Below are 14,212 nucleotides of genomic sequence, written 5' to 3' on the forward strand. Positions count from 1 at the left end.
TGGCAGCACCTCAATGTCCTCTGCTGCCTGAGCAACACCAACTGGGGTGCATATCACTCTATGCTGCTGCAGCTCTGCAGAGCCCTTGTTCAATCCCATCTTGACTATGGGAGTCTGGTTTATGGTTCAGCGGCGCCCTCAGTGTTGTGTTTACTCAACCCAGTGCACCACTGTGGCGTTCACCTAGTGACAGGAGGTTTTTGGAGGAGTCCGATGACCAGCATCTTGGTGGAGGCCGGAGTCCTTCTATGCAGGTTACACTTGCACAACTGCCAGCCAGTTACATTGCACATGTTCATAGCTCTCCTGCATATCCAAATTACTGTCTCCTTTTCCCACCCACTGCAGTTCATCTCCCACAGGTGAGGGCTTCAAACTGCAGTTTGTGTCTGATCCATTCTTTCCGAATTGGAGTCCTTGCCTTTACCTCCTATACTTGAGGTCCATTCATGTATACCTCCATGGTGTACACCAAGGCCACGGCTTCGCCTGGACCTTTAACATGGCCCTAAGGACTCAGTTAACCCCGCTGCTCTCCACTGCCACTTCCTCTCGATTCTTGACAGGTACCAAGGCCATAAAGTGGTTTACACCGATGGTTCAATAGCTGATGATCATGTCAGCTTTGCATGTGTCCATGGAGGACATACTGAACAGCCTTCCTTGCCCAATGGCTGCAGTGTTTTCACTGCCAAGTTGGTGGCTATATCTCGTACTCTTGAGCACATCCGTTAATGTCTTTGGGATTCGTTTCTTCTGTGTACTGACTCCTTGAGCAGCCTACAAGCTATTGACCAGTGCTACCCTCAACATCCTTTGGAAACAACCATCCAGGAGTCCATCTATGCCCTGGAATGGTCCAGTCATTCAGTGGTGTTTCATCTTGACCCCACGTCATGTTAGAATCACAGGCAACAAACTTGCTGACAGGCTGGCCAAACAGGCTGTGTGGAAACTGCTTATGGAGATTGGCTTCTCTGCAACTGACCTTTGTTCAGTACTATGCTGCAAGGTTTTGCGACTTTGGGAGACAGAATGGCCTGCAACAAAAAACTGCATGCAATTAAGGAGACTATGAATGTGTGGAAGACCTCCACACAGACCTCTCACAGGGTCTCTGTGGTTCTCTGATGGCTCCACAGTGGCAACGCTTGGGTGACATGGCTACCTCCTGTGCCGTGATGACCCACCTCAGTGTTGGTGTGGCACCCTGCTGACAGTTTCCTACATCTTGGTGAGCTGTCCTTCTTTGGCTGCCCTGTGATGAACTTTTCAGTTACCGGACTCCTTGCCATTAATTTTAGCTGACAATGCCTGATCGGCTTATTTAGTTTTACGTTTTATACATGATGGTGGGTTTTATCATTCTATATCAGTTTTCACGCATGTCCTGTGTCCCTTTGTGTTCTCCACTCTAATGCTGTTAGGGCGGACGTTTTAATGTGTCGCAGAGTGGCTGGCTTTTCCTTTTTATTCTCATGGTCAGTCAGCCGCAGTCATCTGCTCTCTTGTTTTTAGCCCTTCTATCTGTTTCTTGCTTCTATATGAGGCTTTCTTTTCCTGTTTTGTCCACAGTACTGTTGGTTGTCCTTCTGTCATTCTTCTGGTTCTTCCTTTCTCCTATTATAGTGCTGTATGTCTCCTTTCTTTTCTCCTTTCCCTTGTGTAATCATTTTACCAGGAACAAGGAATCGATGACCTCACAGTTTGGTCCCTTCCCCCCCATCCCCCCACCCCCCACCCCACACCCCCCTCCTTTGAACCAAACAACTGTAATCAACTCAATTGATTGTTGGATGATTAGCCTGCTCCAGTGATGACAGTGTGATAGTTGAACATACATACCAGCAAGCTGAGGCTTTTTTAAAAGTTTTTTATTTGTTATGTCTGTGTGTCAGCTGGTGGCTGAAAGAATTACACAGCTATAAATTCATGTCTACCCTTCATAATGAGTCTTGCCTGATCCACCTCACATGCATCTCCAATGTTTATCATGTTGCATGTGAGTTTGTCTAATGTAACAAAGAGGTTTAAGATCTGAAGCTACATTGTCCAAGAATGTTGTTTGTTTTATAATGAGAGAAAAATCTGAGGTAAAATTTCCTGATTTCCATAATCAATTTGGATGTTTGGGCCTCGAACGTATATTTTGTGGATGTTATGCTTACTAACTGAGTTGCATAACAAACTTGTAAATAGCAGAATTTCATGATAAACATAGACAATGTACACAGCCATTGACAGGGTAACTGACTGGAGAAAAGTATGACAGTTATAATGTTCAAAAACACATTTTTATGCCACAGCAGTTTCCCTCATATGTGTTATTTTTACTTCATGATCATGAACTATCAAACGCTTGCTTACATCAAACTGGTCAACAGTGATGTTAGTGACTGGATTTGTTATGGCTTGCATTAAAATGTTTTAGCACTCACAGTCATACAGCCCATGATCATCTGTAAATCAAATAGGATGGAACTCCATGGCTGCTTACAGTTTCCCATCACTGACAATAAACAAGTACAGTAGTTATAGATATTCTTATTACAGTTGATCTCCTTTTATTTATTTATGTACAGTGCTAGAAAGGAACCAACCATTCTGGAAGATCAAGTGTCTACATACCTCTGAAATTGTCAACTATATTTAATTATGTATAATCTTCTTAAGTGCTGTCATTTCATTAGTGTAGGTAAAATTTCCTTGTATTTGACTGTGTTCTTGTAATGTTCTGGTTCCCTTTTTATAAAAGTACATATGGTATAACTTATAATATCAGTTACATAATATGTGTATGGGTGTAAAATTGACATACTGTATCAGTAATAAAGCAGTGTAATGTTTTATGATATTTGTGACTCATAACAAATATTAGCAGTTCAATAAAATAGTTCTGTAACACTCACTGCAGAATCAGATACTAATCATTTTGGCAATAAAGTCTTGGTCATGTAGAAGTATATCTTACTTTAAAAGAATTTTTGCTTGTAACACTAAGGAAATTAAACATCTTTGCAGCTCTCATGATAGAAGTGTGTGTATCAGCTGTTGGCCATTTTGGAGCAATGAGTGCTCTCAGTATGGCTCGACTTCTGGGTCTCTCAAGGGCACTCCATTCATCACAGTCGCTTATCATCTGGGAGCCACTTGGAGCATCCCTTGCAGCACTGGTGGAATTAATTCCAGTAAGTGTCTGAAAGCTGCAAATAGACAACAAAACATAAAATTTACTGTTGTAAACATTAATCCTTTGATAAGACTGTTTCTTGTACTAAAGATCAACCACTGTCATGGTGTTACATGCCACAGTGGTGCAGATTCCACAGGAATTTTTGTGCACTGCTATCTACTGCCACCACTGTAATTGTTTCTGCACCTTACTGTGCTTTCTTTCAGTATTGCATAATATGACACACTTCAGCATTTCTCTCAGATCATGTGATTATTGTGACTGTAATTTTCCAAGAATTTTAACCTTTTGGCAGCACCAATGATATTATGAAAATAAGCAAACTTCTTTTGATTTATTTTGATAGTCTCAGGAAGAATTTTACTGGAGCAGCTAATGCTTTTTCCTTGTTGTGTGTTGACATAATGTAATCATGATATTGCAAGAGGCCAAGTCTTTACTCATTGTCAAGTCTTTAATCACTCCCATGTAATAACAGTTACCTTCTTTTCATAATTTCTTGATCACCATCTTCTTTTATCTTGATGTGGTCCTGCTATGCAGTGCCACATATTTAACCACAGACTGCATTTCTGGTTGCAGTGGAGTGAAGGGTATATGAGAGTTTCTGCATTTAAATTACTCATTACAAATTCACAAAACACTGTTTCCATAATTCTTCAATATTCAAATAAAATATCAACTCACAACTCATAATTAACAAAGCTTTTCAGACAACATGTTCATACATGATGCTTCAATGCTTCACCAAAACCATACATTCATACTTAACTCCAGATAGCACAGCATTGTTTCTATATTATAAAATTCATTTTTCTTTAGAGCTTTACCTTTGTCATTAGGGCCCTTTCTTCTTTGGAGTCCACAGCACCCCCAAAGTATGACTGCAAAATGCAAGTGATCTTCACCGTCCTGTCCAAATTACACATCCATCACCGCTTTCTGTACTGTGCCCACAGTTTTGTTTCTCATGTCTGCACATAAATTCTAAAAACATGGGCACATTAGATGCTCTTTATGTTACGACTAGTTCAAGTTATGTTTTTCACAAGCACGTCTTTCATCGGTCTAGTCAAAGGTTACTACTAATTCAAGTTATGTTTTTCATGATCATGTCTTTCATCGGTCTATTCAAAGGGAAGTAAGATGTATTGCTATGGTTTATGGCAACATCAATTACTACAATACTTATTTAGAAATTATTTTTCATATGCTAAATTTCAAAACAAGGCCTTACACATAGTCCAACACTTCACAATATATGCATATTTTTCTTCTTATTTTTTTCCACTGAAATCTTTTTTGCTACATCATACTCCACATTGTCTCATCGGTGCCTGTTCCTTCTCAGCATAAGGAATATGTTTAGGAAATTGTTTCCCCACCAAATGTGCTGGTAGTAATACTTGGCAAGGGTTATCAGTTTTTCTTTGCTGAGGAAGAATATGCAAATGCACTGTATTTTTAAAGGAAAATTTCAGTAAACCATTTTTGGAAATCATCTCCCAAATTTTCCTCCCAGTTTTTTGCGCTAAAAGTATAAATTTAAAGTTGCAACATACATGAGATGGTGAAACTGCTTTATGCAATATTCTCAGAGTTGCTTCCTTGTTGCTGTATAATTTGGCTTGTACTGGTCAGCTAAGTCAGTGTCACCCATTCTGTCATTCTATTTAAGGTAACTTTTGGCTTCATTTTCCCTGTTACCTTACTCTTGATTTGTTGCAGTTCAGCACCGTGAATGCTACTAAGCAAATATATGTCTATCTTGTCTCGCCATTGCATCACCACCAATTTCCCTAGCTGCAAAATGTCTTAACTTTACCCTTCTCAAGTTTTGCCTCCTTCAGAGAAGCTAGTATTTCCTTCCTGTTACTCATAACTGTGTAAATACCATCAGAGTTTTTCGAGACAAGAAGATCAGAAAATAAAATAACTGGAGATTTGTATAAAATCTATTGGCAAAAACAGTATACACTTTGTCAAACTAGTCTTCAGGCAAAAACAGAATGACCTCAAGACACAGGAGGATATTCACTGCATTGTCACTCAAATGCAGTGTCTTTTTCTGTGTATATACCGTATTTACTCGAATCTAAGCCGCACTCTAATCTAAACCACACCTGAAAAACGAGATTCGAAACCAAGGAAAAAAAATTCCCGAATATGTCACTGATGTATACTGTTTTTTCAACAGACAATGCTCATCTGGAAATGTACTTAAATGTATGTAATTTATCAGTAATACAACAATCTCTCAAATAAAAACTGTTGTCATGAAAATAATAGAACTTCAACAGATGACTACATCTACTTACTGACAAACTTTTCAGAAAATCAGTGTTTCATGAATTCCTTTTCTCGAGTAATACATTTCATAATCAGATTCTGAAATATGTCTTGTAAGAATAACTGAAAAAAAGAGGACAATTCTCCTCCGTTTTTTGGCATCCATTTATGCACACATGATCATTGTTTCAGTGTCAATTTACAAATTGTTCAGCATATTTGTTCATCTCATTGGTTATTGTTGACAGTGTATTGTAAAAAAAAGGTTAAAAAATCGAGTGGATTCAGACGATCTGCAAAATGAATTTTTATGCCTGGTGTCCTTGTATGTGCAAGTTCATACTTGTCGATATCACTATCATTAAAATCTTCAGCACTGCTTGGAATGCTATCACTAGACCATTTGCCACCACTTTAATTTAATAATACCTTTATCACATGAAGATCAGGACAGTGCATGTTTATACATGTTAACTCCTGTCTGAATGACGTGTGTACTAACAGACAAAATAATTGTTTCACCTAACAGAAAAGCCCATGATTTCTGTTTGATGATACACTAGATAGTGCAACCCTTTCAGCTGACATACGACTCTAAGTACATTTTGTAGAGCCTCCCAGATCATGCCCACTACAGACAAAAGAGCATGCATGATGTGGCAATGGACCTGCCTGAGTCCAGTTTGTAGACCATGGTGGTAGGACTGGAATGGATTCTCACCCCAACCTGTACAACATGTTATAACAAAATACAATCAGTCTAGATCACAGATGGCGTTTATTTTTATGGTATGGTAACCAATTTCAGTTGTACATAGACCATCTTCAAACCAGTAACGTCTCTACTGGTGATGCACAGAACTGATGAACAGAGCAAGAGGCACCTTTCAACAACTTCAGTTGATGACAGGTGCCTCTTGTATTTACAACAACTCAAGTGACTCCATCCATCCACAATGGACACGTTAATGGACTGAAGATTGTCTGCTGTATGATTTAATGTGGTTAACAATCATGAAAATAAACACTGCTTGAGATCAGAACTGATTGTTTTTTGTTGAATTACAATAAAAAAATCATTGATGTTCACATTGTGAGTTCAATAATTATTGTACAGGACAATTGAGGGGTTACTAAAGAACTGTTTCTATTATAAGGTATCATATATTTTGCTATAAACAGTGATGTAGTGGACAGTGCTTCGCAAGTCATTTGTTATCTGATTGCAGTTCCTCGTGCTGTGTCAGCCAATCACTGTGCATCTTGCCACAATGATGAAGGAACCTGGGACAATTAACAAGGAGCTGTGATAAGTAAAAGGAATTACCTGAACATGTCTGTAATGAAACAAATAGTGCTTGTAGCAGCACCTCCATGTTCCAGGCACTGACTGCTGCAGTTGACAGCCGGTGGCGGCACAGCACTGTCAGCAGCAAGGCACTTCCATGGTCTGACTTTCTTCCACGTGGCAATGACAGAAAGCTTGGATGTTGACTACCCTCACTAGCCTCTGAAAAGCTTCTTTGCGGCAGAACAATGAGGCAGAGCTACTTCATTTGTATAATTAGCCCTCTGACAGCAGTATTTATACCACCTTGATCCGACCAGTCATCTTCAGACATCTGGGCTAAGTTATGATGCTCACCCTATGTTGGATGCTGCCATGAATATGATGTACTTATGGTTGTCAACTCTGTAACAGGGCATTGAACCCCTGATTGTTGCCTGAACACCCAGGTTTTTGCACTAATATTTTGAGCCACCACAGTGGATCTACTAGCTGGGGTCCAGCCACTTCCCCATGTTCTGGGGCTTGAACTGAGGTCCTCACAAATTCTGCCTCTGGGTTCTGATTCAGTAAGCCATAGCTGTCCATTGTCCCATGCAGAATTTGGGCCAATGGGTTGCCTTCCCATCACTTGACCACCTTCATTGAGACAACAGCAAATGTCACAACTGGATCTTCTACTATGGGCTTGATTACACAAGCTGTCCACATGACCTGACACATAATGAGTGGGTGCTTGAAATGTGCTGCCACTAACAAGGATGACACTTCAAGGGCAGTTGAGATGGGAGGTACTGTAGCATCATATTTTCTGCCTTACAGAGATCCCAGAGATCAACTCCCAACCCAGTGCTTCACATGAGGGGTCATAATTGCGACAAAAGTTCTGTTTTCTGATACTCTGGCTGTGGCTACCCATAATACAAAATGATTGGAAACTCGTAATTAGTTGCTGCTGTCTACTACTGCAACAAGCTACACAGCACTATACACAATTTTAATACATTAGTGCATTTTAGAAAAAGCTGAAGCACTTCCTTTTGCCAACATCATAAATTTTCAACTTTTCCCTAAAAATGTAACATACATGTCAGGTCTCTCTCAGTGAAACAGTAAAGCAAAAGCTATGTTCTTCCACTTTTATCTCTTTTTTTTTTTTTTGTTTGTCAATCTAGTCACTCCACTGCCCCCCCCCCCCCCCCAACCCACCCTCCCACTCATCTACGCTTTTTCCTATTCTACCATATTCCTCTTTCTATTGCTTTCCCATTGCACCTCTCAAGTCCATCCTTTCCAGTACCCTCAGATTAAAACTACTTACCTGTAATTTGTCTTTTTTTCTACTTTCTATGAATTAATATAAACTGTGATTTTTCTACTGTAGTTACTTCTGTTTTCCACCATTTATTTTAGAAATAATTATAATATATATGACTCAGTTCTATATATATTTATAATATATATCATACACCTAGTGAAGGTTTTTATAATATGTATGTCATAATGAACAGAATGTAACATACATAAAATGCCTTAGATGTAGAAGAGAGCCTCATGAACTAATCTTGGCAGAATAAATAAATGACATATTTCCACAAAATGAACTTGTCTACAAGGGTGCTTTGGAAATAAGGAAACTGAGAGATTTGGAGTAAGAATTATCTGAATATGCTCTCTATTAATCACGCATATAAAGAAATTTATGACTAGAAAATGTTTTGAGTTCAATAAAAAGATTGACAGATGGATATCTAGAAGACTCTCCAGAGTCATATACCAAGGATGGAATCTACTTGCTGAGAAAGTACTGGTCAAAGTGTACTGACCTAAATGGTCAGTTTGTCACTGCCAGCCCAAGAACTTTTCAACTTGCCTTCATAGGATGTTGTCAGGATATTAATGGACTACATCATGTTACAGCCAACTTCGAGTGAGCTATGGCCATCTGCTGAGTAGTTGTGGATTGGTGTAGAAAGCACTCACAGTTCGTTGCGTAATCTGTGCTAATAGCAAATCAAAATGAGGTGCTGTATACCACTAGGGAACTGATACTTATTCCTCTGGTCATTACTATATTATTGTGCCTAAATCTCTATCCTTTTAGTAAATTTAGTTATTTTGTTGCATGGAGGTTCGCCGATGACATTGTAATTCTGTCAGAGACAGCAAAGGACTTGGAAGAGCAGTTGAATGGAATGGACAGTGTCTTGAAAGGAGGATATAAGATGAACATCAACAAAAGCAAAACGAGGATAATGGAATGTAGTCGAATTATGTCGGGTGATGCTGAGGGAATTAGATTAGGAAATGAGACACTTAAAGTAGTAAAGGAGTTTTGCTATTTGGGGAGCAAAATAACTGATTATGGTCGAAGTAGAGAGGATATAAAATGTAGACTGGCAATGGCAAGGAAAGTGTTTCTGAAGAAATTTGTTAACATTGAGTATAGATTTAAGTGTCAGGAAGTCATTTCTGAAAGTATTTGTATGGAGTGTAGCCAAGTATGGAAGTGAAACATGGACGATAAATAGTTTGGACAAGAAGAGAATAGAAGATTTCAAAATGTGGTGCTACAGAAGAATGCTGAAGAGTAGATGGGTAGATCACATAACTAATGAGGAAGTATTGCATAGGATTGGGGAGAAGAGAAGTTTGTGGCACAACTTGACCAGAAGAAGGGACCGGTTGGTAGTACATGTTCTGAGGCATCAAGGGATCACAAATTTAGCATTGGAGGGCAGCGTGGAGGGTAAAAACCGTAGAGGGAGACCAAGAGATGAATACACTAAGCAAGTTCAAAAGGATGTAGGTTGCAGTAGGTACTGGGAGATGAAGAAGCTTGCACAGGATAGAGTAGCATGGAGAGCTGCATCAAACCAGTCTCAGGACTGAAGACCGCAACAACAACAACAACTACAGTTGTTTTACTCTCTCTCTCTCTCTCTCTCTCTCTCTCTCTCTCTATCTCTCATGCTACAAAAATTCTCAGAACTTACATTCAGAAAATGAAATAAGGGAATAAAAATACATCATTTTCCTATTCACATACAGGGTGTTACAGAATGATAAAATTTGAAAGAATATAGAGGATGCAACTCTGTGTGTTTTAATATAAGAAACCTATAGCTGGAAATGTGCAGTGAAGTATCTGCAGCATTGTGCACTTACTATTAATTTGGTAGATTAAATGACACACCTTAACAGTGTAGTTTGGAAAACATTTATTGAAAGTGAGCACAATCAAATACTGCAAACTGAATTTGTGTGACAACTATTAACTTTGACCACATGTGAATCAATTACATTTGTGCCATGTGTGTGTGTTTTTCACCATGTGCATATTCTTTCTTCATGAAATTGACATTGTGTTCAGTTAATGGTTTAAGACTTTGTGTGCTTTGATGTGTTTTGATGAAGTGTTTTACTGCCTTGTATGTATATGTTATAATTTTATATGATGTTCAGTGATCCAGGTTCCTTTCAAAATTTCAGTGCATATTAAGGCATTTGTTCTTGGACATTTTCATACATCAAATTCCTATTGTAGGACTCCTTAATAAATCAAACACGAAACAGTACTTCCAGACATTTAAAGAATCATATTCTGTTAATTTTCCATGCGTACTAAAATAAAGAAAGGGAAAAAGATTTGCCTTTTGCACAAATTGTGGATGTGATATTAATAATGCATGTGGTGGAAAAAATGATTTAATTAATCATGTGAAGTGTGATAAACACATAAGTTACATTAAATCAAAGGAGGATCAAAAGAAAATCAACACCATTTATGCCGAGTCTGGGAACATCGACAGTGACGTAATTAGGACTGAGTGTCTGTTTACTTCCTCTTTGGTTGAACATAATGTGCCCTTAAGTACAGCTGATCATGCTGGTGCTTTATTTAAAAAGATCTTCTCCACATCAAAAGCTCCAAAAAAATATAGCTGTGGTCACATGAAAATGACATGCATTGTAAATAAAATGGCTAAAAATACATCATTTGAAGTTATTAAGTGCCTTCAGAATGGACCATTTTATGAATGCCAAATTGTATCCCATTGTTGTGATATTCTATGGGAAAAAGTAGTGAGCACTGTGTTATCCATACCAGCATTAGACGGGGGGCTCAACAGGGTGAAACATAGGTAACCTGATGTTTCCACAGCCAAATTTTCATAACATGTCAATTAAAAAAAAAAATAGTGTTGCTTTATGCTTTGACAGTACTCCAAGTTTCACACCAAAAGGCAAAGAAAATTCTGAAACATGTATGTACTAGGTGGTTATCTTTAGGCAGATGTTTGGATAGACTGCTTGATCAATGGGATCTGCTGCTTTCTTTCCTCAGGGAAGAAGTAATATATAATCACAACATTTCCACATCTTTCAAAATACCTAAAGTTGAACAAAATGGACCCAAAAACTATCAGAATAAGAGAATTCTTGATTATGTACTGTACATGCTGCTAAAAGAATAGTGCATTCTTCCAAATGTGACAAACCCATCCTAAAAAGTAAGACTTCTGCTGCAACAAGTGAAGAAAAATTGTTTTATTTTCCTGTCCTCAAACTAGAACAAGGCCTTTTGCACTTCCCTTCATGCGACTATTGCTGTATTTGACAAATTGAATGTTGCTGTTCAGACTTATTCCCCACAAGTTCATTTTTTATTATAACTTCTAATGGATTTGCTAAAGCAGTTGTTCAGCAATTTTGTTAACCCCCAAATTGTCTAAATCTTCTCATTACTTGAATTGGGTACAACTTGATTCAAAATCAAAGAAGTGATGATGAGTTAGTTATTAACAGTCAGACTTCAAATATAGTGCATGATCTCCATGATACAAATAAATCTCTTTTCTTTTAGTCAGTGCCTGTGACAACATCTTCAACAAGTTTCCATTCAAGGATGATGTGTTAAGGCATGTTCAAGTTGAATGATGCACAGTTTTCTTCCATTCATGTCTATATCTATATCATACTTGACAAGCCACCAAATGATGTATGGCGGAGAGTACTTTTGTACCACTAACTGAGCCCTCCAACCCTGTTCCACTCATGAATAATGCATGGAAAGAATGATTGTTGGTAAGTCTCTGTACTACTCTCTCAAAATTTCGATAGTAAATCTCTCCATGTTGCACTTGTAACATCTGCCAATGGAGTTTGTTGAGCATCTCTATAATGCTCTCATGCTGTATAAACGATCCCGTGACAAAGTGTGCCAGTGTTGTATCTTCTCTCTCTCTCTCTCTCCCTCTCTCTCTCTCTCTCTCTCTCTCTCTCTCTCTCTCTCTCTCTCTCTCTCTCTCTCTCTCTCTCTCTGTCTATCTCTCTCCCTCTCTCTCTTTCTCTTCAATCAGTCTTATCTGGTAGAGATCCCAGACAGACAAAACTTATTGTTTTATATGGTCACTCCACTTAAGATCGCTCTGTATAGTTACTCCTAGATATTTTATGGTAGACACTGTTACCAGCAATTTGTCATCAGTAGTGTAGCTATACAGTAGTGGACTTCTTTTCTTATGTATGCACAATAGATTACATTTATTTACATTCAGGATCAACTGCCAGAGCATGGAACGTTCTCAATTCTCTAGAGGTCATTCTGCAAATCATTAATATCTTCTGGCATTGCAATTTTGTTATATACAATCATATCATCTGTGAACAGCCTTAGAGAGCATTCAATTCTTTCTACTAGATCATTTGTACATACTGTAACCAATAACGGTCCTACCACACTTCCTTGTGGAACTTCGGAAATTACCTTTACATCTGTCGATTTTGTTCTGTTAGAGCAACATGTTGAGTCCTCTCTGACACTGAATAAGCTCATACTTTTTTCACTAAACAGAAGTGTAACACGATGTAAAATGGCTTCCTGAAGTCAAGGAACACGGCATCAACCTGAGCACCATTGTCTATAGCACTGTGGATCTCACAGAGGAGCAGAGCGAGCTGAGTTTCACAGGATCTATGTTTGCAGAATTCATGCTAATAGAGGAGATTTCTCTTCTCCAAGAAAGCCATAATTATTGAGCATAAAACATGTTCCACAATTCTACAATAGATTGACATCAATGACATAGGTCTATAATTGTGTGCCTCTATCCTACTGCCCTTCTTAAAAATGGGAATGACCTGTGCTTTCTACCAGTCACTAGGTAACCTTCATTGCTCAAGCAATCTATAAATACTGCTACAAGGGAGCAAGTTCTTTCGCATAATCTTTGTAGAATCTTATAGGCATCTCATCTGGCCCTGACACCTTTCCACTACTAAGTAATTTTAGTTGTTTTTCTATTCCATGATTATCTCAATATCTTCCATTTTGACATTCATATGACAACTGAAAAGAGGGACCATGTTACGATCTTCTGTGGTGATACAATTTTGGAAGACCGAATTCAATATTGCAGCCTTCTCTCTATCGCCTTCTGTTTCAGTGCCTGTGTGGTCACTGAGTGAATGAATAGATGATTTTGGCCACTTACTGATTTTACAAATGATCAAAACCTCTTAGGGGTTTTACTCAGATCAGTTGACAAAGTTTTACTTTCAAAGTCATTGAACGCTTCTCTCTTTGCTCTCCTTAAGGTGATTTTGACTTCGTTCAGCTTTTGTCAGCTAGGTTTTTACTTCTCTTGAATGTGAGGTGATGTTCTCTTTGTTTATGTAGCAGCTTTCTAACATGGCTATTATACTATGGTGGGTTTTTCCCATCCCTTCAGACCTTACTCAAAACATATTTGTCTACGGCACTTTGCACAATACCTTTTAATTTTTTCCATTTGTTTTCCACATCTTCATCCTCATCACTGAATATTTGATGCTGATTACTCACATACTCTGAAATTTGTATCCTGCCACTCCTGCTAAACAAAAATATCTTCTTACCATTCATAACATTCTTTATGAATTGCATAGTCATAGATACTATCACAGCCTTATGATCACTGATATCTTCCTCTGCGTTAACCAATTCCTTATGTTCAGGTCTGTTTGTTGCCAGACGGTCTAAGGCTTGTGACTTGGTTCTCTAACTATCTGCTCAAAGTAATTTTTGGACAAGACATCCAGAAAAATGTCACATGAATCCCTGTCTCTGGCACCAGTTTTGAAAGCATGACACTCTAAATCTATACCTGAGGAGTTAAGTCACCCCCTATTTCAATGGCATGATCATGAAAATTACTAATGATATTCTGCAAGTTCTGTCTGCTGCACTCTACCAGTAGAGCTCCTGACCCAGGTGGTCTGTAAAAGCATCTGATTACCATTTTTGACTGATCTTTGATACTTAACCTCACACAGATTAATTCACAATTGGAACCCATGATAACCACACTATTGAATTCTTTACTGCAATAAACACATCACTACAATTGGTGGCTAACCTATCCTTAGGATAAATATTCCAATCTGATTTTAGGATTTCA

General features: G+C 38.3%; 1 protein-coding gene across 1 annotated transcript in view; it reads left to right on the plus strand.

The window, feature by feature from the left end:
- Window positions 1–14,212, plus strand: part of LOC126278289 (solute carrier family 22 member 16-like) — a 224,849-nt gene that overhangs the window by 206,965 nt on the left and 3,672 nt on the right. Inside the window, exon 9 of the mRNA XM_049978299.1 lies at window positions 3,022–3,188. Coding sequence (XP_049834256.1) covers window positions 3,022–3,188 — 167 coding nt within the window. The remainder of the gene's footprint in view (window positions 1–3,021; window positions 3,189–14,212) is intronic.

This window comes from Schistocerca gregaria, chromosome 6 (genome assembly GCF_023897955.1).
Source record: "Schistocerca gregaria isolate iqSchGreg1 chromosome 6, iqSchGreg1.2, whole genome shotgun sequence".
Taxonomy (NCBI): domain Eukaryota; kingdom Metazoa; phylum Arthropoda; class Insecta; order Orthoptera; family Acrididae; genus Schistocerca; species Schistocerca gregaria.